The sequence below is a fragment of the Podarcis bocagei genome (assembly GCF_964188305.1).
Source record: "Podarcis bocagei genome assembly, chromosome: 12".
In the NCBI taxonomy this organism is placed as follows: domain Eukaryota; kingdom Metazoa; phylum Chordata; class Lepidosauria; order Squamata; family Lacertidae; genus Podarcis; species Podarcis bocagei.
This window is the reverse complement of record NC_138137.1, coordinates 33,703,447-33,729,386: the sequence shown is the minus strand read 5'-3', so window position 1 is coordinate 33,729,386 and position 25,940 is coordinate 33,703,447. Positions and strand designations below refer to the sequence as shown.

Below are 25,940 nucleotides of genomic sequence, written 5' to 3'. Positions count from 1 at the left end.
CGCGGCAGCGGAGGCGAAGGTCGGAGGGGCGTTTCGAGAGGCGGCCCAGCTTCGTTCCGTCCTTCTCCGCCGCAGGGCCCGCGCAGGCTCTTTAGCTGCCCTGTCGAACATGGCTTTGCGCTGGGCTTTTGCACTAAGGCGCAAAGAGGCAGCCAAGTCGCTGCTCCTTTGGCGCGGGGCGCAAGGAAGCTCTCCTCGCAGCCGGAGCAGCAGCGCTGCCGCCGTGGCCGGGTCCCCCTCCGGAGACCACCTAATATACACGCAGGAGCATTTCGCCTTGAGGGAGTCTCTGAGAAAGGTATTGCGGGCCGGGGCGCCTCGGCCTCACCGCCCGCCTCGCCTCTTGTTGTTTTTTGTGTGCAGTGAATTGGGCGCTGGAATCCGCAGCCGCGGTGCCTTTTGAGTTCAAGGCCGCATCCAGACCACGCACTGAAAACAATACGGTACCGCTTTAAACCAGTCCCAGCTTCCCCACCCACCCAAAGAATTCTGGGAGATGTAGTTTGTGAAGGGTCCCGAGAGTTCTTAGGCGACTCCCTGTTCTCAGAGAGCTACAATTCTCAGAGTGGTTTAACATTCTCGCTTACTGGGGAACCCTAGGTGTTCTGGGATAGGATCAGGGGACTCCTAGCGACGCTCCATTAACAGACTACATTTCCCAGGATTCCTTGGGGGCGGCTACATGACTGAAGTGGGATCATGGTGCTTTCAATGTATGGTGCGGATGTGGTTTTACTGTCACCGGCTGCAGACTTGCATTTGGTGCCATGAAGGCAATGGGGCTTTCCCCCTGTCCTGGCAGCCTCCACTCTTAGCTTTCATCAGGCCCAGCCAGCGTGGTCAAGAACCAGGGATGATGGGAATTGTAGTCCAGAAACTTCTGGAAGTCCCCACACTGGCTAGAACAGGGGTCTGCAACCCGCGGCTCCGGAGCCGCATGTGGCTCTTTTACACCTTTGCTGCGGCTCCAGGGCGGATACTAGCGAGGGGAAGAGGCTCATTGTGCACCCCGACACTCCCCACTGTGGCGAGCGCTGTGCTGGCTGTGACGTCGCATGGGGGCGGTGCGTGCGTTAGTCACGCACCGTCCCGACGTCACCTTCCCGCCCGCCCGCTACATTGTAAGGGGCATGTACGCTGGTCACTGCATTGAAAGGGGGCATGTACGCTGGTCACTGTTTTGAAGGGGAGTGAAGAACACACACACAAAAAAAGGTAGCTTGTTAATTTAACGTTTATTTCTATGAGGAGGAGTAATTCTGAGGGGTCAAACAAAGAAATAATAGTAAAAAGTGACAAAAAAGTTATTTTTATAATGACGAGTTTTACGGCTCCCATTTTTTTTTCCTTCGGAAACGGGTCCAAGTGGCTCTTTTTGTCTTAAAGGTTGCAGACCCCTGGGCTAGAACAATCTCCATAGCGCAGGATAGTAGCATAACAGGCTATCAACACCTATGGAAATTGCACTGGTGTTTGGTTGAGTTTTTAAGTTGGGCTTTGAGTTCTGAAAAAGAAAAAGAAAGTCCTGAAGCTGAACAGGGATAACATGAGGTAGCGATGCTTTGTTCACAGTGCAGGGGCGCCGACTTATAAAAAACATTGGGGGAGCCCGCGAAAGCTCATGAATAATAAATAAGCTCATGAATATGCAGATAAAGTGGCGCCGCCTCCTCGTGAGCGAATAGGGGAGAGCGTGCTGCGCCTATTAATCAGCTCCGAAGGAAATTGGGTGGAGCTTTTGCTCGGGAGGGAGGGCAGGAGGCATGCAGCCCGACCCTGTGCATTTTGGGCTGGGGGAGGGGCGGCGGTGGCGCTCTGCTGGAGGGGCGCCCGAGATTATTGGGGGGGGGCAGAGCCCCCCCAAACGAATTTTTGAGGGGGCTCGGGCCCCCTCAGGCCCCATGGAGTTGGCGCCTATGTCACAGTGCCACGCAGACACCCTTTGAAAAGCAAGCAAACTGTGGACTTAGGCGTGGAAGCAGCCGGGCTCTGGTGTAGGTTCCAGAACTATGAGACAAAGGGTCAATAGCTGAGGTAACTGAAAATGCAATGCTGGAGAAATAGGTTCCTACTGCCAGCATTCTGAGTAGCTGCTCCAGTACTGGCATAATTTGTAGATGGGATTAGAAACAATTGGGATAATAGTTGTGGCTCAAAGGAGAAACTGCACCACCCTGATTACTGAGCCCAGGGCGTGCTTTGGGAGTTGGTTTCATTAAAATCTACAAGAACATTACATGATTTCATCAAATAGTATTAACTAATATGTCAAGCATTTGCAGTTATTATTATTTTTGTTTCCTAATACTTTCAAAAGGTTGGGGAATAGTATTTTAACTCAGTAATGTGTTCCCGTGTGACTGGATGTACACTGCAGTATTTTTAGCATTGTAAGGCTGCAATCCTATACTAACTTTGGGAGGAAGTTCCCTTGAAGTCATTGGGACTTACGGTAACTTCTGAGTTGACATGTGTAGGATTGGTTTGTAAGGGGGCAGCCACAAGTCTACTATCTTTCTGCCTAAGCACTAGTGTTGCTTGTTTTAAAATAAAAGGTGAGGGAGGTAAGACTTATGGACTGAGGATCTTTGCTTATGATTAAACATTCTGGTGCTCTAGTTATTCTGAGTAGGAACTGTAGGTATCCTGCCTGGGAACACTGGATTACACCAACACATGCATTACTGCTGCCTGGGAACATGCAAATATTGCTGATGCTTATCTGGGTATGATGGAATCTTGGTCTCCTTCACCAAGTGGAAAAACTAGGTTTACAGGACCTGTTTCATGTTGTCTTTCCTTAGGTATACTGTACTTTTGACCAGTGCACGAGCCAGGGTAATCATTTAGCTTTCTTCACTTCTTGCGAGCCTTTCAGCAAGCATGCAAGACTAGAGATTTCTCAGGCTATCTAGGGCAGCAGATCTCAGACTTCTTCTGCAGCTATTGAGGTGCAAGGGTGTTGGCATGCTCCAGAAACCTTGGCTATGGCTTGTGGTTAGGGAGATTAAGCACAAGCCCAGGTTTGGACAGTATACTGAGCCAAACCTGGGCTTAGCTCAGGGCAATGCAGAAGTTAAAAAAGAAGAAGAAAACAAACAGACCAGGTAGGAGCAGAGCAGCTTTGAACTTCTCTTTGGGAACCTGCGTAGTCCCAGTGAGCCATGGTTTGGCTTATCATGATATGTGAAACAGGCCACTGTGCCATTTTCTGACTAAACCACAATACTTCAGACTCTCTATGGAGGGAAAGAAACTCTTAATTGTGCCAGAGGCAGGTCACAGAACACATGTCTGAACTCTGAATAAACCTTTCTGCTTCAATAATACTTTGGCCACAATAAATACTTTTTTTGGCTTGCCTCTTAGAACCTTCCTGTGGACATGAGTGAAACACAAGGGATGTTTATTACTACTATTGGCCGAAACCATTGTCCTCTTGTCTTATCTTCCCTGCCCTTGCAAACTGAGAGAGAAGGTGCTCTGCAATCTTGTTTTGATTGTGCTTCTCTGCTAAATGAAAGAATCAAAAAGTATTTTAGATTCCAAAAGAAGAGGAAAGGGGAGATGATATGCTAGCATAATTATCTTTGAGAAGCCACAGTCAACAATATTAATCTTTGAGAAGGTCAGTGATGTTTAAAACACTGGTGTGTCCAATTAGAGCATGTATTCTGGTTAAGCGACGGAATCCAGTATTTGAGCTTCCCCTAGAAAGAGATAAAGCAAGACTGGACATGGTAGGAGTTACTTTAGTTCACTTTGTTTCTGGTGATTCCATAAATGTGTGACATGATTCACATAGATGGGATTGAGCTAAAAATGGCTGGGGAAGGAATGATGTTGCCGCGTTTCCCCCCTTCCCGTCACCTCAATCTGTCAGCACAACAAAGGCACAATACATGCAAGTACATTTTACGTCCTTCTTAGACCCAATCACACTGTGGTATTTGTGGTATTTGAAGGAATTGCTGTGACATGTTTGACAATAGCAGGCTCATAAACCTGTGAAGAATTGACTGTGGCATGAGAAATGGCCTTTTTGATGGGTGGTGGGGCTGAGGGGACGGAACCCTCTGGCCTGGGAGGCTTAAAAAGACACCACATTTCTACCCTGCCTTTCCTTGTAAGAGCAGCTCAAAGTGGCATACAAACTTCTCCCTCTCTTCACTTTATCCACTTTATCCTTGCAACAACCTTGGGGGGTAGGTTTGGCAAAGAGACAGTGATTTGGCCCAAGGTCACCTAGTGGGCTTCATGGCTGAGTGGGGATTTGAACTCTGTTCTCCCAGGTGCTAGTCCAGCACTCTAACCACTACTCCACACTGGCTTTTTTTTTTACGTGCCCACATTATAGATGTACTGTCTTGCAATCAAGACTGTACTATCTTCTATTCCCAGCTTGCTGTAGTACTTCAACAGATTATTCAGCTGCATCATGATGATTATCTGATTGTGTTTCATTATATATTGTTTTTACATTTTGCTAGCTGTTTCAAAGGATCATACAAATGGAAAGCAGCATATAACTTTTAATATAAACAAATAGTTTTATGGGGAAAGGCCCAAGGAACCTGTCCCGGAGAGTAAAAGTTATGAGAGAAAACCTAAGACCTCAGAGCAATTCCCAAAAAGTGGAGAGGTTTTATGGCAGGTGAAATCTGCAGACATTTGTGGTTATCCAAGGCACTCTCTGGGTCAGATTTACAACAGAGTACTCATTGTCTATATAGTATGGAAATGCTGTGTTTTTGAAGGGACTAAACACATTGGCCCAACAGCCCTGTTGCTTTTTCCATTTAATAAATTAGGATTAGGACTGCAGTTGCAGGTGATTCCCTCTAATTTATGTGTATGTTGGGCAACAGTGAGATATTTTTGTTTGTTTAGTCATTTAGTCGTTTCCGACTCTTCATGACCCCATGGACCAGAGCATGCCAGGCACTCCTGTCCTCCCCTGCCTCCCGCAGTTTGGTCAAACTCATGCTGGTAGCTTTGAGAACACTGTCCAACCATATCATCCTCTGTCGTCCCCTTCTCCTTGTGCCCTCCATCTTTCCCAACATCAGGGTCTTTTCCAGGGAGTCTTCTCTTCTCATGAGGTGGCCAAAGTATTGGAGCCTCAGCTTCAGGATCTAATATGCAGCACCTGCATATTTAGGTGGAAATCCTATGCCCACTTAACCTGGAAGTAAGCCCTGTTGAAGTTAATGGGACTTACTTCCATGTAAACATATGTAGGATTATACTGTTGGTTGACAAGGGAAGCTTAAAGGGTTTGGTTTCCATTGTTCTGAACGTGAATAGGGATGGTACTGTAAGCAGTTTTTAGTGCCTTCTATTAGAATTATTCCCAGACTTTATAATAAATGAAAACATGCTGTATTGTGAAGTGAATTCAAGAAATTACTTTTAAAAGATCCTTTTAAAGTGATTATCGTCTTGATTATTGGTATAAGTAGCAAAAATAGCTATCGTCTCGCAGTCATTGATCTTAATATTAGCTTTTAAAATTGCCCTGTTATCATTAAAGAACTATGTCTGGCTCTTTGCTCATTCTTTGCTCCTACTATCTTTCTCCTCATTAATTAAAGAGCAGTCTTCATGAATTATTTTGTCATGAGGCTATGAGGAAGTCTTTCCCTTGCTGTCTCCCGCTGGCATTATAGGCACTGTTAATATAATAACTCAAATGTACTCTATTTGTTAGGTCCCAAAATGTAATTAAGCACCATACTGGTCGTATTAATATATACAGGAGCTAAAGTGGATATCACAGTTATGGATAATACTTAAGGGATTAATTAATTAGGCTACATCTGTATCTTAGAGCTAAAGAACTCTTACTCTACTTTAACTGTCAAGGTTTCCCTCAAAGAATTCTGGGAAATGTAGCTTTTTAAGGGTGCTGAAAGTTGTTGAGCGATTTCTGTTCCTCTCACAGACATACAATTCCTAGAGATTTATGGGAAGGAGGATTGATTGTTAAACCACTCTGGAAAATAAATTCTGTCTACAGTTAGTAGTACCTAATTTTGGACAAGAGAGTGGACTTGTAAAAAAACAGTTGTTGCTTTTAATTTCCATTGCAACCTAAAAACTGACCTTTAATCAATAACTAAGGTCACCAGACTGTGTATTTTAAAATCTTTCTCAGATGATTTTAAAGCCTTGCACAGATGACCCCATGCTTGGCTTATGATCAAGGGAAGATTTCATTAAGGCCCACTAAGTACGGTAACTCCTGCCAACCTAGCAGTTCGAAAGCACGTCAAAGTGCAAGTAGATAAATAGGTACCGCTCTGGCAGGAAGGTAAATGGTGTTTCCGTGTGCTGCTCTGGTTCGCCAGAAGCGGCTTAGTCATGCTGGCCACATGACCCGGAAGCTGTCTGCAGATAAACGCCGGCTCCCTCGGCCAGTAAAGCGAGATGAGCACTGCAACCCCAGAGTCGTTCGCGACTAGACTTTACGGTCAGGGGTCCTTTACGTTTACCTTTTAAGTAACTTGTAACAGAGATGTAGGGCAATTGGTATAAAGGAAGCCGATCCAGTAGGCATGGTTCTCTCCCCCCCCCCCCCAGATTGAGAGCACCACCTTTGCCGCAGGAATTGTGTATAATTCTGTATTGTGGCAAATAACTAATCATGAACAACCACACGTTTTTGTGCACGCATGTGAATGAGCACAGAATTTCATTCAGGTGGGTTTGCTAATTTCTCTTCAATATTGGTTAATGCTTCAGGTTTGTTGAGTAGATCTTGTGATGAAAGAGGGTGGAGCATCTTTTGCCTTCATGAAGCATAAGCCAAAGTTTGTGATCCAGCTATCCTAGTACAGTTGTACCTTGGAAGTTGAATGGAATCCGAACATTTCCAAAATGTTCAAAAACCAAATCACAGCTTCTGATTGGCTGCAGGAAGCTCCTGTAGCCAATCAGAAGCCATGGAAGCCCCGTCAGATGTTCAGCTTCCAAAAGAACAGTCACTTCTGGGTTTTGATTGGGAGCCAAAATGTTTGAGAACTAGGCTGTTCAACTTCCAAGGTACGGCCGTATCTACAGTGCTTTATGGCAAGATAATGTTGTCAAGTTGCAGTAGTTTGTATTTCCTCCCAGATATAGCCTGGTTTCGAACTACTACTCTGTATTTGTTTGCTCTTGGTGACCATTTGGAGGCCATGACTGGTGCAGAATGCTTGGGACAGCTGCTGATGGCGTCTATGTTTTCATATAATATGAAGATTCAAGATATTCATCCATGGTGTAGTCACCAGTCACCAATTCTGGGCTTCTTGTTTTTGTTTTTCTCTTGGTTTTCCAGTATGGAATCTTCCACTTTTGCCCCAAAGGGAACTTTTCACAGACCTATTTTTCCCAGCATGAAAAATGAGGTGCCAAAGGTGATCTCATGGTAATTTTCACCATATTAAAAAATGGTTTTGTACCTTGACTCATTCTAGGCGGAACTAGATGGGACAGTAGTAAACATGGAGCTGGCCTAAGTGACACCAGTTGACACTTTACAGCTGAGGTTAGTAATACCCAGCCAGAGGCTAGCTCATAAACCAAAAAGACCCCACTGATTTTGGCAATAGTGGCAGCAAAATAAAAATAAAAATAGCCACAGTACTCTGACGGGAATGTGAGTTGCTCCTCCCCAGTCACCAGATTGTTCATTTAATGAGAAGGAAGGAGCAGTAATTCTCTTCCTTATTTGATTTGCATGGATCAGTTGAGGGGGGGTAGTGTGTGCGAAAATGTTTGTGGCCATACCTACTGTAGGTGTGTAGCCCCTCCGCAGGGTGAATGCAGCCCTTAGGCCCAAACTTATGAGCTATCCTGGCTTACAAACATGATGGAGAAAACTACTCAGACTGCTAACTGCTCTCTTGGCTTTTATAGACTTCAGAGAGCAGCTGTTTTATACCTGCCGGCTGTCCCCCCCCCCCGCCCCCGTAGTCCCAGATACAGATGTATGTAGAAAGCAACTTTTATTTGTACTGTGTTCCGTGTAGCTCATCACTGATTGTGGAGGCAGGTTCACTAGGATGAACAGGGCACCGTCTGACCACCAGCCTGTGTCCTTCCTTACAACTAGTTCAAGGGATGGCACTGACTGTCAGCTTCCTCCATAGGCTCAGTGTTGTCCCTTGTAGAACTCAATAGGGAGGGGAGGGACAAAATCAGAATTAGTTGGGTTTGCCTGTCATTTTCTCTGGCGCCACCTACTGTTCGTCTCCCTGCCTCCCACCCTACCAGTCCAACAGGCACCAGCCGCCAGCGACTCTTTCTAAACTCCAGGTACTGTTAACCTGCAGTTCAGTACGCGCACACACATAAAATAACAATCTGACTGTCTGGAATGTGTATATTTATATATATCCATGGTGGAAGCCTGCAAGGAGTTGATACCATCACTGGAAAAGGAAGCCCAGGACTCCTTTTGTTTGTGCTGATTACAAGGCAAACACTTGGCACAGATGACAATCATTAATAACCCTGTTTAATCCATTTCAAGAATGTCATGTTAAAGGAGTGGTATAGGGAGTATTGACAAGAAAACACTATATTCTTCTGAACATCTCTAGAGAAGCTCTACATAGATTTGCCAACACGTGACAGTTTAGAAAGTAGATGTGTTTACTTCCAGATTTATATGGTTGCCTATTTTTGCACCATGAGATTTGCTTATTTTCCTGGTGAGGGGGAAAAGATTAAAAACAGCAAACACACTTCTTTTGTGATAATGATTTTGCATTCATCTCTCTGTCTTGCTTCAGCACATAGTCAGTTTTCACGACAAAACAATAGAAAAGCAGTAACTTTCTCATAAAAAAGACTAACATTTCTATCAGATGTATATGAACTGATTGTTGTGAGGATAAAATGAGATGTGGTGGTAGAACTACAAATGTCATCTTAAGCTCTATGGAGGAAAGTCAGGATATAAATAAAGGTGCTGGTCAGCAATTAGGCTTGTTCAATCTTCTTACCGAAAATCGAGTTGCTGCTATAAGCAGATTTCAAGAAACCTGTTAAAGAGTGTTTCAATGGTGTGTTCTATATATATAATAAAGGGGATTCAATTTTGCAAGTGGAACCTACAACAAAATGTTGCAGTGTGGAGTGTTCAGAATTTCAGCCATGCCATTCCTGTCTCACTTTCCAGTTTTCTGTCTCTCTGGCCCTGTCAATCTGCATTCTGTGACCACTTAGCTCAGTGTTCATTTGGCTGATGGGGGTTTTGTGCCTTCTTAGGATTCTCTCCCCCAAAATATTTTTTGTAACCTTGGGGTTTCACAAGTTTGCTGACACCTCTTCCATGTGTGAATGTGTTACAGTGTTGGCTATATAAGCAATGACACCTAGCCTCAGAAACAGGGGAAATGATTTCAAAGTTCACTGACAAAATATACTGTACTGCACATGAGTCAGTAACTCATTTCCTGCAAACTCTGGTGCGTCATCTGAATATGTAACCTGAATGCTGACTTGCGTACCTCTGCGATAGTTTTAGCTGTTTGTAATAAATTGTTCTTTTTTCTGACAAAAAACCCCACACGTTTTCCTCATGTTAATAGGACCATAGAATGGTGGAGTTGGAAGGGACCCCGAGGGTCATCCAGTCCAATCCCTTGCAATGCAGGAATCTCATCTGGACCATACATGATCTCAACTAGATCATTCAACCTCTGCTTAAAAACCTCAAAGGAAGGAGAGTCCACCACCTCTTGTGGGAGTCTGAGCCACTGTTGAACAGCTCTTAACTGTCAGAAAGTTCTTGATGTTTAGTCAGAATCTCCTTTCTTGTAACTTGAATCCATTGATTTGGGTCCTAGCCTCTGGAGCAGGAGAAAACAAGCTTGCTCCATTCTCTGTACAACAGCCCTTTAGATATTTGAAGATGGCTATCCTATTTCAGTCTCTTCTTTACCATGCTAAACATACCCAACTCCCTCAACCATTGCTCGTAAGGCTTGGTTTCCAGAACCTTTCAAGATTCATGAGGGAAATAATTCTTATCTCATATGTTTATCTGCCTTCATTTTTCCATTTACTTCCAAGCAGCTTCAATACACCTGCAGGGCAGAAAGGATTCACAAAGGAGTATGTGAATTTCTGTGGTTCCCCAAAGGGGACTTAGTTGGAAGTGGGGAAAGAGCTGCCATTTGTCAGGCCATCCAGCAGCCTCCACCAATCTGTTGCCCTCCACATGCTTTGGACTACAACTCCCATCAACCCCAGCCAACACATGGAGGCTAGTCCATTAGGGCAAATGGGGCCTATCAGCTTTCCCCCTGCTTAGTCTCCATATTGCCCTTGTAGAACTCAGTGGGGAGGAAGAGGGGCAAACTTAGAATAAGTTGGCTGTGGCGCCATCTACTGTGGGGCTCCCCGCCTTCTGCCCTACCAGTCCCAGTGGGCACCAGCCAGCACTGCCTACAGGATGCTGTTGATTTGAATTGAAAGCGTGATTAAGATGAGGGAAATCTCCCAAGAACTGGAAAAGTCAGCTGTCCTTAGGTGTTAACAAAGTGCTTTGTTTCAATTTAAGATGAGAAGCCTGACACACAAACCCTGCCACAATCTCATTTAAACTGTAGCACCTGGTGTTAAGCCTATTTAGGCCCACTGAAGCTAATCGGACTCAGCCAGGCCAAATAGCACAAGCTTAACTTTCCGAACTCTTGTCTCTCCCTCTCCCCCCCACTTCTCAAAATACAGATTATTGACAAAGAAATCAACCCATTTGTGGACAAATGGGAAGAAGAGGGACAGTTTCCAGCACACCAAGTTTTTAAGACTCTGGGGAAAGCTGGATTCCTTGGAGTGAATAAGCCAACTGGTAAGAAATAGTCTTAAGTCTCTACTTTTAATGTAAAAGGCATGTTCTGGCCTTTAAAGGGCTTGGTTCAGAGATTTACCAAAAGCTGTTTCTAAATTAATCTCAATAGCTATTTGTAAATTCATCTCATTTAGAACATTTTAACACCGGGGGGATTTCACCAAGATACATAGCAGTTTCCCCTACCCTCCTGATCACAGGTGTAATTTGCTCTGGGTGTATTCCGGGACATGCTTAATTTATTCTTGCAGAGCCTCCTTACACATTTGAATGAAGAGCCTGACTTATGAACCACTCTACCAGCAAACAGGTGTGTAGGATGAGAATCAAAGTTCCTTGTGCTCAATCTTAACATAATTGCCTTGTGTGAACTGACTGCATTGTAGAATTTAATGCAACAACTGGGAACGGCAACAGAATGTTGCAGTGCTGTTCAAGGTGCCAGCCAAGCTCATCAGTACCATTTCTTTTTCTCTCCTGTCTTTTCCCCCCTCTCCCTCCCCCAACGGTCAATCAATATTTTATGGTTACTGAGCATGCTTAGGTTTGGGGTTGTTGTTTTTTATTTAAGGGGTTTTGTACTTCTGAAAAACTTGGGGTTTCCCTGAGACCTGCTTATACCTTCTGTGTGTGTGGTGCTATTTTGTCTACATAGGGATTGGACAATGTGATCACCGTGTCAACCCCATAAATCTGAGGATGGTTTCATCATAGGATTTAGGGTTGCTGCACAGATCCTTTACACAGCACATAATAGAAAAGGACAAGGATTGGGGATGCACCAGACCTATAAAACACATTCAAAACCCACCCTCAAATAATTATGGGAATTATAGTTCACACATAGTCCACAGACCTACAATTCCCAGTACCCTTAACAAACTACAGTTCCCAGGGTTCTTTGACAGAAGAAATGTATTTTGAATGTGCTTTATAGGTCTGGTGTATATACAGCCAAATGTAGTTCATTAGGGATAGGTCCAGGAGAACATAGGTTGTTGCCAAGTTACATTTTTTCACCTTAAGTTCAGGAGGACTGCAATCTTTGAAAAAGAGCATTGGTTTTCTTTGCCTCAGGTTTTTGTTTTTTGTTAAAAACAGACCTTTAAATTTGTGGCAGGACACCTTGTAAAATTTGGACGAAAGTGGACTAGGCCAAGAATTCAAATCACTTGCCAATTTTGTCCTAGGGTCTGCTGTCATATCTCTGTTGAAACACTCAAGTAGAAATTGAGAGAGAAATAACTTCTTGCTCTTATCTTGGGAAGACTTTTTTTTAATCCTTAGTAGCTTCTGAAAGAGAACTAGAACTAGTCTAGTTACTAATTTTTTCGTAAACATACTTTGAATCATAGTCAGGGTTGAAAAGATACAGAATCCACGAAAAGCAAATGAGGCATAATTGCATGGTTCAGATCTAGTTCTGAGTAGTTATATGTGCGCATTTGGTCATTCCTGTTTAAGAAATGCACTTTAAAAAAACAAATTGCAGAGTTAAATGGAACAAAAGCTTGGTAATGTATCACTTATCTTGTTTTCTTTTTTCGTCTGCTGCCCCCCCCCCTTTTTTAATGCTCAGCTTTTAGCATAAATTGAACATGGGCTTCAAAATGCACTGCATATTTAAATTGCACAAGATTGCACTTCTTTTATTATCCTACAGCTTGGGTCACATCTCTGGCATTTCACCACAAGAAAACTAGCAAGATGTGCAAGGCAAACGTTTTGAACATATTGCCAGATCTTGTTGAGCGCCTGCTATTTGTTATGTCCCACTCAAGTGCGGGGTTTTCCTTGCAGGGTCATGTGTGTGCATGTTTTAATATTGTCTGCAGGTAATGTGGACTTGGGTTATTGTCTCTTAAATGCTCCAGAATTCAGCCTCTGTGATTTTGCTTCCCTGTAAGAATGCAGCTATTTAAAAATAGCTCCCTTTGCAAATGTTTCATAAGTCTCCAATGTGAATATGTTCCTCAAGGTATAATATTGTCACCGTCTCATTGTGGAAACTTTGCTTCAACTGGGCTGGCTGGGAGGATACTTCTTTGATTTTATAAGAGGCAGATTGTGGGATTAACCATTTAATGGAGAGTATCCTTGAAGGCATTGTTTCCTTTATTGTTTATCTTGGACAGTTAACAGCTGCAGGAAAGGCCCAGGAACCCAGACAAAAGAAAGAACGTGTTTATGCATGCACACACATGTGTGTTCTCTCTCTCTCTCTCTCTCTCTCTGACCGTTGATCGTATCTCTCTGATAGAAAACGAAAGCCAAAATTCTGTCGAAACAATGCCATTATTTTAATAGGGCTTGGGCCAGAATGACGGAACAGTAGCAATAAACAGTTGCTCGGCTTCAGAAAACTGCTACACCGTGATGGGTTTGTTTGACAAATCCAATTAGTTTTGAGCTTCCACTTTATAAAAATGCTGACGGTGCAAAGAGAACATTAAAGATTAACCTTAAAGGACAAATGAGATTACTGGTTAAAGAGAACTTGAAACCAGAAACTGGATCAAAGCGGTTCTCTAGACTGGCATACTTAGAGCAGTCTTGCATTCCCAATTTGGTCGATGATTTGACTTCTCTTTTCATATCTAAGGGTATGTTCACGGAACTGTTTGCTTCTAATCCAGTGCGCTACCACTGCTAATCTTTGAAGCCAAACTTACGTGCTGTTAGCTGCAATCCATATTGATCCTGGAGTTTCTTGACAAATACTGCCGTTCAATGTGGTGTTTCCCTACCACAAACTAGTTTCAATCCATTTTTTAAAAAACAACAACACAAATGCAGAATAATGTGAACATACCCTAACTGTTGTCACACTGTGAAGAGACATGACCTTGCTGTGTTTCTAACCACTAATATGAACGTGCTCGTAACATGGCTAGTCTGAAGGTATTTAGGCTGCAGTCAGTTGGTATTATGCCAGTTCTGATGGAGCAGCTGCCTTTGAAAATAACTTCACTAGTTTTTGTATATGATTAAAAAAAGTGTTTTGAAATCCTGCATCACAAGGTGTCTAGATTTCGTGTGCCTCTTTCCATCTTTGTCTTCAATCACCCCATCTCCTTTCTTTTCTTTGCTGGATTGGATTGCAAACCTTTGGGCAAGTCTTTGTGTTTTATGTTGTGTATCACTTTGTAGGTGTTTATGGAATTAAAAAAAGGTAAAGGTAAAGGGCTCCTGACAGTTAAGTCCAGTCACAGACAACTCTGGGGTTGCGGCGCTCATCTCGCTTTACAGGCTGAGGGAGCTGGCGTTTGTCTGCAGACAGTTTTTCCAGGTCATGTGGCCAGCATGACTAAGCCGCTTCTGGCGCAACTGAACACCGAAACCAGAGCAGCGCATGGAAACCTATTTATCTACTTGCACTTTTTGGCGTGCTTTCAAACTGTTAGGTTGACAGGAGCTGGGACTGAGCAATGGGAGCTCACCCCGTCGCAGGGATTCGAAGCGCCAACCTTCTGATCAGCAAGCCCAAGAGGCTCAGTGGTTTAGACCACAGCGCCACCCGCGTCCCCCTATACAATTAATATATAATAATTTAAAAATGTTCAGGAAGATGGTGTGCATGCTCCCCCCATCCCCCGCTCATCATTTAATCCCTACAATAACCCCTTGAGATATGTAAGGCTGGAAGGCAGTCACCGACCCAAGGTCACCCACTGATCTTCATAGAATCATAGAATCATAGAATCATAGAGTTGGAAGAGACCACAAGGGCCATCGAGTCCAACCCCCTGCCAAGCAGGAAACACCATCAGAGCACTCCTGACATATGGTTGTCAAGCCTCTGCTTAAAGACCTCCAAAAAAGGAGACTCCACCACACTCCTTGGCAGCAAATTCCACTGTCGAACAGCTCTTACTGTCAGGAAGTTCTTCCTAATGTTTAGGTGGAATCTTCTTTCTTGTAGTTTGGATCCATTGCTCCGTGTCCGCTTCTCTGGAGCAGCAGAAAACAACCTTTCTCCCTCCTCTATGTGACATCCTTTTGTATATTTGAACATGGCTATCATATCACCCCTTAATCTTCTCTTCTCTAGGCTAAACATGCCCAGCTCCCTTAGCCGTTCCTCATAAGGCATCGTTTCCAGGCCTTTGACCATTTTGGTTGCCCTCCTCTGGACACGTTCCAGTTTGTCAGTGTCCTTCTTGAACTGTGGTGCCCAGAACTGGACACAGTACTCCAGGTGAGGTCTGACCAGAGCAGAATACAGTGGCACTATTACTTCCCTTGATCTAGATGCTATACTCCTATTGATGCAGCCCAGAATTGCATTGGCTTTTTTAGCTGCCGCGTCACACTGCTGGCTCATGTCAAGTTTGTGGTCAACCAAGACTCCTAGATCCTTTTCACATGTACTGCTCTCAAGCCAGGTGTCACCCATCTTGTATTTGTGCCTCTCATTTTTTTTGCCCAAGTGCACTACTTTACATTTCTCCCAGTTAAAATTCATCTTGTTTGTTTTGGCCCAGTTCTCTAATCTGTCAAGGTCGTTTTGAAGTGTGATCCTGTCCTCTGGGGTGTTAGCCACCCCTCCCAGTTTGGTGTCATCTGCAAATTTGATCAGGATGCCCTTGAGTCCATCATCCAAGTCGTTGATAAAGATGTTGAATAAGACCGGGCCCAAGACAGAACCCTGTGGCACCCCACTAGTCACTCTTCTCCAGGATGAAGAGGAACCATTGATGAGCACCTTTTGGGTTCGGTCAGTCAGCCAGTTACAAATCCACTGAGTGGTAGCATAGTCAAGACCGCATTTTACCAGCTTCTTTACAAGAATATCATGGGGCACCTTGTCAAATGCCTTGCTGAAATCAAGGTAGGCTACATCCACTGCGTTCCCTTCATCTACCAGGCTTGTAATTCTGTCAAAAAACGATATCAGGTTAGTCTGACATGACTTATTTTTCAGAAATCCATGCTGACTATTGGTGATCACAGCATTCCTTTCTAGGTGCTCACAGACTGTTTGCTTAATGATCTGCTCCAGAATCTCCCCTGGTATTGATGTCAGACTGACTGGGCGGTAATTATTTGGGTCCTCTCTTTTCCCCTTTTTGAAAATAGGGACAACATTTGCCCTCCTTCATGACCCAGTGTGATTTGAACCCTGGTCTCCCGGGTCTCTGTCTGACACTCTAACCTCTACAACACATTCACACACAATTTCTGTCTAGCCACCTGTTCTACTTCAAAAGTAGGAAACATCTGCTTGATTGTTCCATTGTGAAGAATGAAGTGTGTAATAGGAATAGAATGTTTCAATAGAAGTGGACAGCCGTGTTTGACTGTGATCAACTGAATTGTATTGGGTTTTTATTGTGAAGGTGTCATCAGCTTTTGTCTACGTACGTAGTTGTAGCTTATTAGTTTGTCATTCCAGTACATTCCTTTATTAATAGTAAACTCTGGTGCAAGTTTGGGGAAGTTAGTAAGCAGTTTTCATTATTGCCAGAGGAAAAGGGAAACGATAAATAATCAGTGAATCCTAAAAATGAATGACAGAAATACTGTTTGAGGACATCTTCTGAATCATACTGCTAGGGTTTGATTTTTATGCCTTTTATTTTAAGACCTCAACCACATATTTTTACACTAATTACCTGGTACTAACTTGGAATGTATTTTACCTTTTTTAAAGTTGATCATTTGTGTAGATTTATAAGCTGATTCTGTTAAATCACTTCTTGTTTCCAAAATTACCGTATTTTTCGCTCTATTGGACGCAGTTTCCCCCCTCCAAAAATTGAGGGGAAATGTGTGTGCGTCCTATGGAGCGAATGCAGGCTTGTGCCATAGCCGCGCGCAACCCCTCCGGCAGGGAGAGGCTGCATGGGGCTATGGCTTCTTTAGCCCTGCGCAGCGTCTCCCAGCAAGGAGAGGCTGCACGGGGCTAAAGGGGAAGCCAAAACAGCGAGCAGGATCCATCCCACTCGCTGCCTTGCCTTCTTCCATAGCTGTGCGCAACCCCTCCGGCAAGGAGAGGCTGCACGGGCCTATGGCTTCTTTAGCCCCACGCAGCCTCTCCCAGGAGGTAGAGGCTGCACGGGGCTAAAGGGGAAGCCAAAACAGCGAGCGGGATCCATCCTTGGCTTGTTCCATAGCTGCGCGCAACCCCTCTGGCAGGGAGAGGTTGTGTGCAGCCTGTACGCTGCTCTTTGGGGCTGGGGGAGAAATTTTTTTTCTTCTTGATTTCCCCCCCTAAAAACTGGGTGCGCCCTATGGTCCGGTGCGCCCTATGGTGCGAAAAATATGGTAAGTGTCAGAAAGTATTTCCCCCACCAGTTTTTTTTTAAAAAGGAAACCAATCTTATGTTTACAAAAGCTATGCTTAAAGTTTGGAGCATGTGTTTTCAAAAACTTGCTCCAGAAATGTTTCCCCTTACCTTTGACTAATCAGTTTCTAGAAAGTCAACTACAACATATACTTAATGGCTCAATCTGGTGAAACATTCTTCATTTTAAGGATTGGATAAACCAAGGACACATAGTTGCTTAATATCAAGCAGTAATCTACTGAATCAGACATACCTTCCATCTTTCCAAATAAGACCCACAAGAGAACAACTTTTAACAAAATATGGAATTTCTTGTCTTAAAATTCCATTCAAAAATCTCTTGTTACAGAATGCTCAGAGAAAGTTGGTTTTAAAAAATCTATACAATTCTTTCTAAATTTAAAAGAGAAGACTGGCAAGCAACATGCACAAAAAATGGGATTTTTTTAAAAAAACACCATGTTTATTGCAAATTTGTAAAGAAAAAAAGGGAAAAAACAGGGAAGAGGGAGGGGTAATTCTGTCACCTTGTGTTAACAGTATAATAAATATCACTAAATCCATCTTAATTTACACATACAAATCCATATATGCCACCCAGACATCCAAATGTTTGAAAATGGGGGGAAAGTTCTTATGAAACAACATCTGATAATGCAACAGTGATTGGAATGGCTGTTCAAAAATACACATGCTCCATTAATCCATGCTAACTTAAAGGAAAATTTATTTGGAACAATTTATCCATGTTAACTTGTTTCATATTGACTGAGCAAAATATATAATCAAAACATTTTATGTTTGAGGTGAAAGAGAAGCGGAGTCAATTTCAAAAAATAGTTGTACAATACTAAAATAAAAACCTTTTGGATTATAGAACTAAATGTAGTACAAGAAAGGATAGGATATGTGTTATCAAGAAACTGAAAACATTTCTCTTCTGTATGATACAACCAGAAGCACAGATCTCCAACTGAAGGCAAATTTTCTATACTTTGTAATGGAAGAGTAAAGATCCCAACACACAACACTTGCATTATTTACTTGTATGGCACTAATTTTATTATTGGTGTTAGATACTGATTCCTGTTTGTTTTATATACTGGCTTTCATTGTTTTATTTTTGTTACTGTTATTTTTGGATTATTTTTTTGGGAGAAAAAAAGAATGTTAAAAAGTTTGTACAAACCAGAAGTTAAAATACAATAGCCAATGATTTAAAGTAGAGTTCTTGGAAAGTTGGTGCTCTCTCTATAATCTCTTTTATAATATGTTTTGAAGAGTGAAATTATTTTGTTTACAGCAGTTTTCTACCAAGTATACTATAAATCACTTTGAGATGCCCCATATAGGAAACATTTTATAAATGAAAGAAATAATAATGTGCATATCAAATACATGCATTAACACCTAACATTTTTTTTCTACAGAAAAGAAAACCTAGGTATCATTCCATCCTGTCCATTAAAGAGTTCTTTGCAACTCTGAGGTTAAAAGCTTGCAGGTCAAGCAAGGGCCATTCATCATTACTTGAATGCCTTCAAGTGTTCATTTTCAAACAATTCAGTGCAACAAGCAAGAAGTCAGGGCTAGACCTGGATGAGTTGCTGATGGCTAGTGCCACACCAGCTGTCCTCCCCTTAATTTTTTTCTTCTCTTTTTCTGTTTTGGGTCCCCCTATACCTCTTCCTTCTCTTACTCTGTTTTTTGACATTGCTAGTGGTGTTGTCAGGGTGGCGCTGTGGGTTAAACCACAGAGCCTAGGACTTGCCAATCAGAAGGTTCGAATCTCCACGACGGGGTGAGCTCCTGTTGCTCGGTCCCTGCTCCTGCCAACCTAGCAGTTCGAAAGCATGTCAAAGTGCAAGTAGATAAACAGGTACTGCTCCGACGGGAAGGTAAACGGCGTTTCCGTGCACTGCTCTGGTTCGCCAGAAGCAGCTTAGTCATGCTGGTCACATGACCCGGAAGCTGTACGCCGGCTCCCTCGGCCAGTAAAGCGAGATGAGCGCCTCAACCCCAGAATCGGTCACGACTGGACCTAATGGTCCCTTTACCTTTACCTAGTGGTGTTGCCAAGGATCCCAACCAGCTATGTCTACATAGCATAGCTACGGCCATTTGCACTGGGCTGCCGGATTGAAATGCAAGACGAGAATATTGTCCAATATCTAGGCCTCCATTTATTAATGTTTGTCTCCTGAATATTTTAAACGAAGAGTGCAGATTCGTTAGGAGAGAATGCATAAATAAACGTTGAGGCAAATTAAATCAAGTGTCCATGCAATCTCCAGAGTACACAATAAAGCTAGAAAAGGCTGTTCTCATTAACATTTTTTAATGGCAGCATGGCATGAAGCGACACAAGCTTCTAATTAGGGGAATGATGTAGGCAACACTCTAGGTTGGTAGAGGTATGGCTTGATCTATTGCTTAAAAAAAGAGTTCCCACGGTAATTGTGCTTACTGATAACCTGACTATTCAGAAGCGGGGGGTGGTTTGGGATGGCACAACCCCAGTAGCTCAGAGCATGGGCTTTGCATGCCAAAGGACCCAGGTGAAATCTTGGGGTCTGCAAGCAGCGCTGGAAGCCTTGGAGATCTGCTGCCAGCCATTGTAGAACAGCGCAGACAGTAGGTCGTCTGACTTGGTATAAGGCTGCAATTTCATATGCCCTTACCTGGGAGTAAATTGCCTTAATCTCAGTGCAACTGACTCCTTAGGAGGCAGGCATAGAATTGTTTACATGCTGCTTTTGCGAGGGGGAGCATTTTTAAATGCAACTGCAGAGGATGGGAAGACATCCCAAGGGCAAAATGTAAACTCGGCAGATTGGCTAGCGTGTTAAAGGAGCATCTAGCCTCTATTAACGGAGCTTCAGTATTTGCACTCCTAGGATTGTTCTGCCCTTTTTCTGGTGGCGCATTTACCTTGGGGAGCCATTTCACCTTGCTTGTCAACATAGCAGCGACTTCAGATTGGCAGATTCATTGCCTGCTGTTTTGCAGATGCCCCTTTCCGAAGAGGAAGCTCCGGCAAGCGTTAACTCTGAGTTCTGAATTCTAAGTCTGAGTTTCGGAGACCTTTCTTGTGACCCAAGCAGAGACAAATGGTATAAAAGTGTCTAATGGCAGGGACTGTGGAGATCCCTGTGGAAAACAGGGGCAGTCTATTGTTTCCATACCTGCAGAATCTTAATAGCTGATCTCAGACGGTACTGCGCTGAATACTTTCCATGTGTGCGAAAGGAGAATCCTTAACCTCAGTAGATATACAAGGAAAATAGATTTTTAAAAATGCTATGTCCAACCTTGTTTTTTGCCCCTTTGTTGCAGGAAAGAGCCCTCTGCTACTCAGAAAGTTAATTACTGTCCTTGGGAAGGGAGAAGGCTTGCCAGTATCTCTGTGGATACTTGGATAAAATCCTATCTCCCTGGGGAGGAAATGGCACGGCTGGAGCATGAAATGTACATTTTCTAATTCAGGCGTAGGCGAACTCCGGCCCTCCAGATGTTTGGGACTACAATTCCCATCATCCCTAGCTAACAGGACCAGTGGTCAGGGATAGTGGGAATTGTAGTCCCAAACATCTGGAGGGCCGGAGTTTGCCTATGCCTCTTCTAATAGTTCAGGGAAGCTCGCTTGATAGGTTTTGTTGTTTTCCCAGCTCAACCCCAGCTAAGGCTGAGGATGGATGGAGATGGAGGAATTGTTAGCAGGAGTGAGAGATGTGCACTGCAGTCGCTTAGTAGAATGGGGCAGTGGGGCCTTCCAGCAGGGATGGGCAACCTGTGGCCCTGTACATGTTGGTGGACCTGTCACACTGCTTGGGGATCATGGGCAGTGCTTTAAAAAAAAGTGAGAAGAACTTGGGGATAGCCAGTGAAGCTGAATTTTGGAAGATTGTGGACAAAAGAACGTTGTTCACACGACGCATAGCTGAACTATGGAATTGGCTGCTACAAGAGGCAGCGGTGGCTACCAAATTGGAGAGCTTTAATAGAGTATTAGACAATTTCATGGAGTAAAAGTATGGTTTTGAATTTCCAGTTGCTGTAAACTGCAGGAGGGACGAGGGCTGTTGTGTTTCTTTCCTGCTTGCATGTGGGGGACCACTGTGAGAACAAGATGCTGGACTAGATGGGCTACTGCAACTGAACCAGCAGTCCCTTATGTTCTCCAGATGCTTCCACTTGCTTTCTCTCAAATTTCACAGGAAGCGTCTGTCCATAAAAATTCATGGTTCCAAGATGGTGAGTGGTAGGAAGAAACCAAATAACCTTTGTGTGGTGCTTAGGATGTCATAACTGTCTGCATAGTTCTTAGGAAATGCAGTTCCCCCTTCCTCCACTATTCACTCTCTTTCAGCTATTTAAGGCAAAAGATGTAAAGTTTGGCTGTCGTGTTCATTGGACATTGATTATTTAAAAGGTCAAAATGATGCTCAGTCTTGATGGTAATTAATCTGCGTTAAGGCCAGGGTTCTTTTTTGTCATCTAGGAGCAGAAAAACACCTTTCTCGATAGTGGCAGGTTAAATTTTTAATGAACATGGCCTTTGTGCCACGATCGTTAGTCATTTGTGATATAATTTGATTTGCAATTAATTACAATAATGTGTTTTCCATTAATCAGCCAGGCCTGCTTAGGCAAGCAACAGCAAGTTTAGTCTAGGAATGTTTCTTGGAGCATTTAATCCGTGAGCAAATGCAGCTCCTGGAAAGTAGGGAACGATGACACTGTCACTTTCGGTTGTGTAAGTTTCTCATTTCTCCACAATCCCACAGCAAATTGTGATTTATTTAAGTCCTCATGAAACTTCATCAGCATTTTAGTGTGATTTTTCTCCCGATACAAAACATTTGGGTACGCCGCTTTGACGGATACAGTGGTACCTCTGGTTACGTACTTAATTTGTTCCGGAGGTCCATTCTTAACCTGAAACTGTTCTTAACCTGAAGCACCACTTTAGCTAATGGGGCCTCCCACTGTTGTCGCACCGCCACCGCACAATTTCTGTTCTCATCCTGAAGCAAAGTTCTTAACCCGAGGTACTATTTCTGGGTTAACGAGGCTGTAACCTGAAGCGTATGTAACCTGAAGCATATGTAACCTGAGGTACCACTGTACATGCATTTTTGCTAGGAAATGCCCCTAAAATACAGTGGTGCCTCGCAAGACGAAATTAATTCGTTCCGCAAGTTTTTTCTTCTTGCGAGTTTTTCGTCTTGCGAAGCACGGTTTCCCATAGGAATGCATTGAAAATCAATCAATGCGTTCCTATGGAGACCGTCCAGGGACAGAGGGGAAGCGCCGCGCGCCTTCCCCTCTGTCCCCGGACCTGTTTAAAGCAAGGGGCGGCGGGGAGAAGATTGCTTCTCCCCGTTGCCTGCCCCGCAATCTCCGGGGACAGAGGGGAAGCGCCGCGCGCCTTCCCCTCTGTCCCCGGACCTGTTTTAAAGCAAGGGAAGGGGCAGCGGGGAGAATCGCTTCTCCCCGTTGCCGCCCCTTGGTTCAAAAGGGGTCCGGGGAGAGAGGGGAAGGCGCGCTGCGCTTCCCCGCTGTCCCCGGAGCTTGCGGGGCAAGCTTCGTTTTGCGAAGCAAGCCCATAGGGAAATGCATCTTGCGAAGTGGCTAAGAAAACGAAAAACTCCTTCGTCTAGCGAGTTTTTCGTCTTCCAAGGCGTTCGTCTTGCGGGGTACAACTGTAATGCATTTTTGGTTGGAGAACTGCACTGCAAATTTTGAGGAGTACCTGTGTTTCAGTGGTTGGAGCAGTAAGAATGAGGCAGTTTCTCATTAAATGCAAACTAAATTGAATTGTTCCTTAATACCAAAGGGCAAGGATGCACAAGTTATAACACTTCAGCGCAGAGGCCCAAGTGACAGCCCCACAGCCACAAAGGCTGACTAAACTGAAGCCAATTGTACTGCATCACCAACTGTACACAGTATTCCATGCGTTGTTGCGTCATAGATTTGTATAAAGGTGTTGTGATATTTGTTGTCTATTTTCTCTTCTCTTCTCATTGTTCCTCAAGATGGAAGTTGCCTTTTTCACAGCATCAGTACAGAGACATTTCAGTCAATGCCCAGATCCCATTCCTGCCCTGCTGCTGCCAACACAGACACCACTAGCACTATAAGTGAAGCTAGGAATTTTTTATCCCACTTTACACTTGCTTCGGTTGAGCTGTTTTTGCCTTTTTGATCCCCATTCTGCCGTTTTGGAGAGATACTTCTGGGGCTCTTTGCTGTCCCTGTTTTGTTTTTATCACCCTAAATTAATTGGAGTCATCAGCAAACTTGTCCTGCGCAGTGCTCATCACTGTCTTGTCACAATATATAACTTTGGGGGACCCCACTTTTTACATGCCTCCGTTGTGAGAACTATTCGTTTATTGTGTTCTCAGTTTCATATTCTTTAACCAGACACTTTTAACTGTTTCATATTCTATATCCATAAGAGCATCTTGCCTCTTATCCTATGATTACTAAGTTTGCTTAGGAGTCTTGGGTGAGGGACTGTAGCATGAATCTGCTGCAGTTTGATAAGTTTGGTTTGCTTGTTTGTTTATTTAGGTTATTAGTTTGCTGCTCTCAGTTTTTAAAATTGTTTTTACTTCATCTCATAATAAGGCATGGATTAAGGCACAAACGTCCACTTTTTGAGGGCAGAGCTGCATTTTAGGTCATGCGTTTCATCTTCCACGACCTTGTTAAAATTTTGTTTTGCAGAGGAAGCAGTTTTCCACATGTTGAGAAAAGGAGAGAATCAGAACACTCATCTCCCCTGCATATTAAGGAAAACAGAGCCTTGGAAATACTGATTAAAAATCAAGGCACGTTGCCAAAAAACCTGGCTGTTCTTTTTCTCAACAAGCTCGGTTGTTTTTTAAAAATTAAATAGTTACACATTAATTCTGGTTTCCAAGGCTTTTTAATAAGCATTATGTTTTGGTTCTGCCCCCCACCTTTTCTTTCTCTACCTTCTTTCCTCTGCCCTCACCACAAAAGTAATGGCCTGCCATCCTTTTCTACCCTTCCCCTTTTCCTGATGTAGGGAGGAATAGAGCCGTAGGTTGTGTACACAACATATATTTCAGGCAACTCCTGGAAAAAAGAATCCTGGGAACTGTAGTTTACCCTTCAAAGAGCTACAATTCCCAGCACTCTTGACAAAATACAGATCCCAGAATTCTTTTCCCCAGAGGTTGCTTCAAATGTATGGCACAAATGCAGCTTACCTTTGGATGGAATCGTTGGATGGAAAAGCTGGTGTTGATTGTAAATATATCTCAGATCCACGGTCAAGGGAACAGGTTGCTATATCTTCTCCCTCTTTTATTGTGCCCACATATCCACTTGACTGCTTATGCTGGCAAATGTCTATAGCTGTTATTTATAAACAGAATTTGAAACTGTTTTTAAGTGGATGTCAGAGCCCAGGGTGACAAACATAAAAAAATTAAAGCAGCACAATGTAAAATAAAATAAAAGTGTATTTAAAACATCCCTGGTTTAAGCTTTTGTTTAGTCAAACTTCCTTTAATAAGAGGTTCCATATTAGCAAGAATAACAATGTGGAATCTGTGCCCCATCCCATCCTTGCAGATGTTGAATGCAGCTCTTATCATCCCTGACCATTGACCATGCTGCTTGGGGCTGATACGAGTTGATGCCTGACAACATCTGGAGGGCCACAGGCTCTCTTTAAATTCCAACTCAGCCATGAAGCTCGTGTGACCTTGGACCAATATCTATCTCTCTCTCTCTCTCTCTCTCTCTCTCTCTCTCTCTCTCTCTTATATACCCCTTGATAGGAGGATAAACTGCATGTTTGTGATGTTCAGTGAAATCCATGTCCCCCTGATGGAAGGATGCAACATAAATGTAACATGCCTAACCCTCATAGCGTGTTTATTTAAGAAAACCAGATGCCTTTGAAATAACTATTGGGGAAGGGGCCTTATGAAATAGATGAATTTAAATTAGCCTGAGAAGAGGTTTGTTTGTACATTTCAAAATGAAATAAGGTTAATTAAAATCAGCGGCAGGGTCCTGAATAGGTGCCAACTAGGATTTTGCATGATCTTGTTTGGTATTTTATGCATTAGTTAATACAGAATAGGGCATTTGTTTTTAAAACTGCTCTTGGCTTGACAGACCATTCAATGCATATTCAGTGTATCCATGTGTGTTACTTTATTGGCTTTGAACCTCTTAATAAAGCGATTATGCATTCCACCGCGTTGCTGTGTGATCTGTGATAAATTGCATTGCAATTAGCATTGACAGGTACTATTATAGTCAAATGCTTGTATTGCTATTGCAGAATTTTTAAAAGTTTTTTGGGTCTTGTCTTTTGCAGCTAGATTTGTTTCAGGTTGTGTATCATTTATATAGTGCTATCAAAGTTCTGAACTGCAGTTCCCATGACTAATGGCCATGCAGATGGGAGTTGGGGGTCCCCTACTCCTGCTCCAAATTTTTGCACAAGGGAGGCAACGGCAGAAAGGGAGGGGAATGGATGCAGGGGTAAATTGTAGAAAGTGTGTTGGGCTAGCAGGCAGGTGGGCATGAAGATCACGTTTGCCAAGTAGTCCTGGAAATAGCCTGATAATGGAAGTGTCAGAATAGATTAGCTTTCTCATTGTGCTGTATCTCTGGGTCTGGAATATGATGATGATGATGATGATGATGATGATGAATCCCTCAAGGCAAGTCTGTATGATTATATCCCCACTCACTGCAGAAAGGGATATTGAAGCTGAGGGAGAAGAATGTGCTTAAGTCCATCGGGT

The 25,940-nt window shown here is 43.4% G+C and overlaps 1 protein-coding gene and 1 long non-coding RNA gene across 2 annotated transcripts in view; both read left to right on the top strand.

The window, feature by feature from the left end:
* Window positions 1-25,940, top strand: part of LOC308569334 (putative acyl-CoA dehydrogenase 6) — a 48,332-nt gene continuing 22,392 nt past the window's right edge. Inside the window, exons 1-2 of the mRNA XM_081163091.1 lie at window positions 1-298; window positions 10,726-10,846. Of these exons, the coding sequence (XP_081019217.1) occupies window positions 110-298; window positions 10,726-10,846 (310 nt within the window). The 5' untranslated portion in view covers window positions 1-109. The remainder of the gene's footprint in view (window positions 299-10,725; window positions 10,847-25,940) is intronic.
* Window positions 10,865-24,029, top strand: LOC308569343. The gene is made up of 2 exons (XR_014000677.1): window positions 10,865-11,156; window positions 23,875-24,029. It is a non-coding gene; the product is annotated as an uncharacterized lncRNA (long non-coding RNA).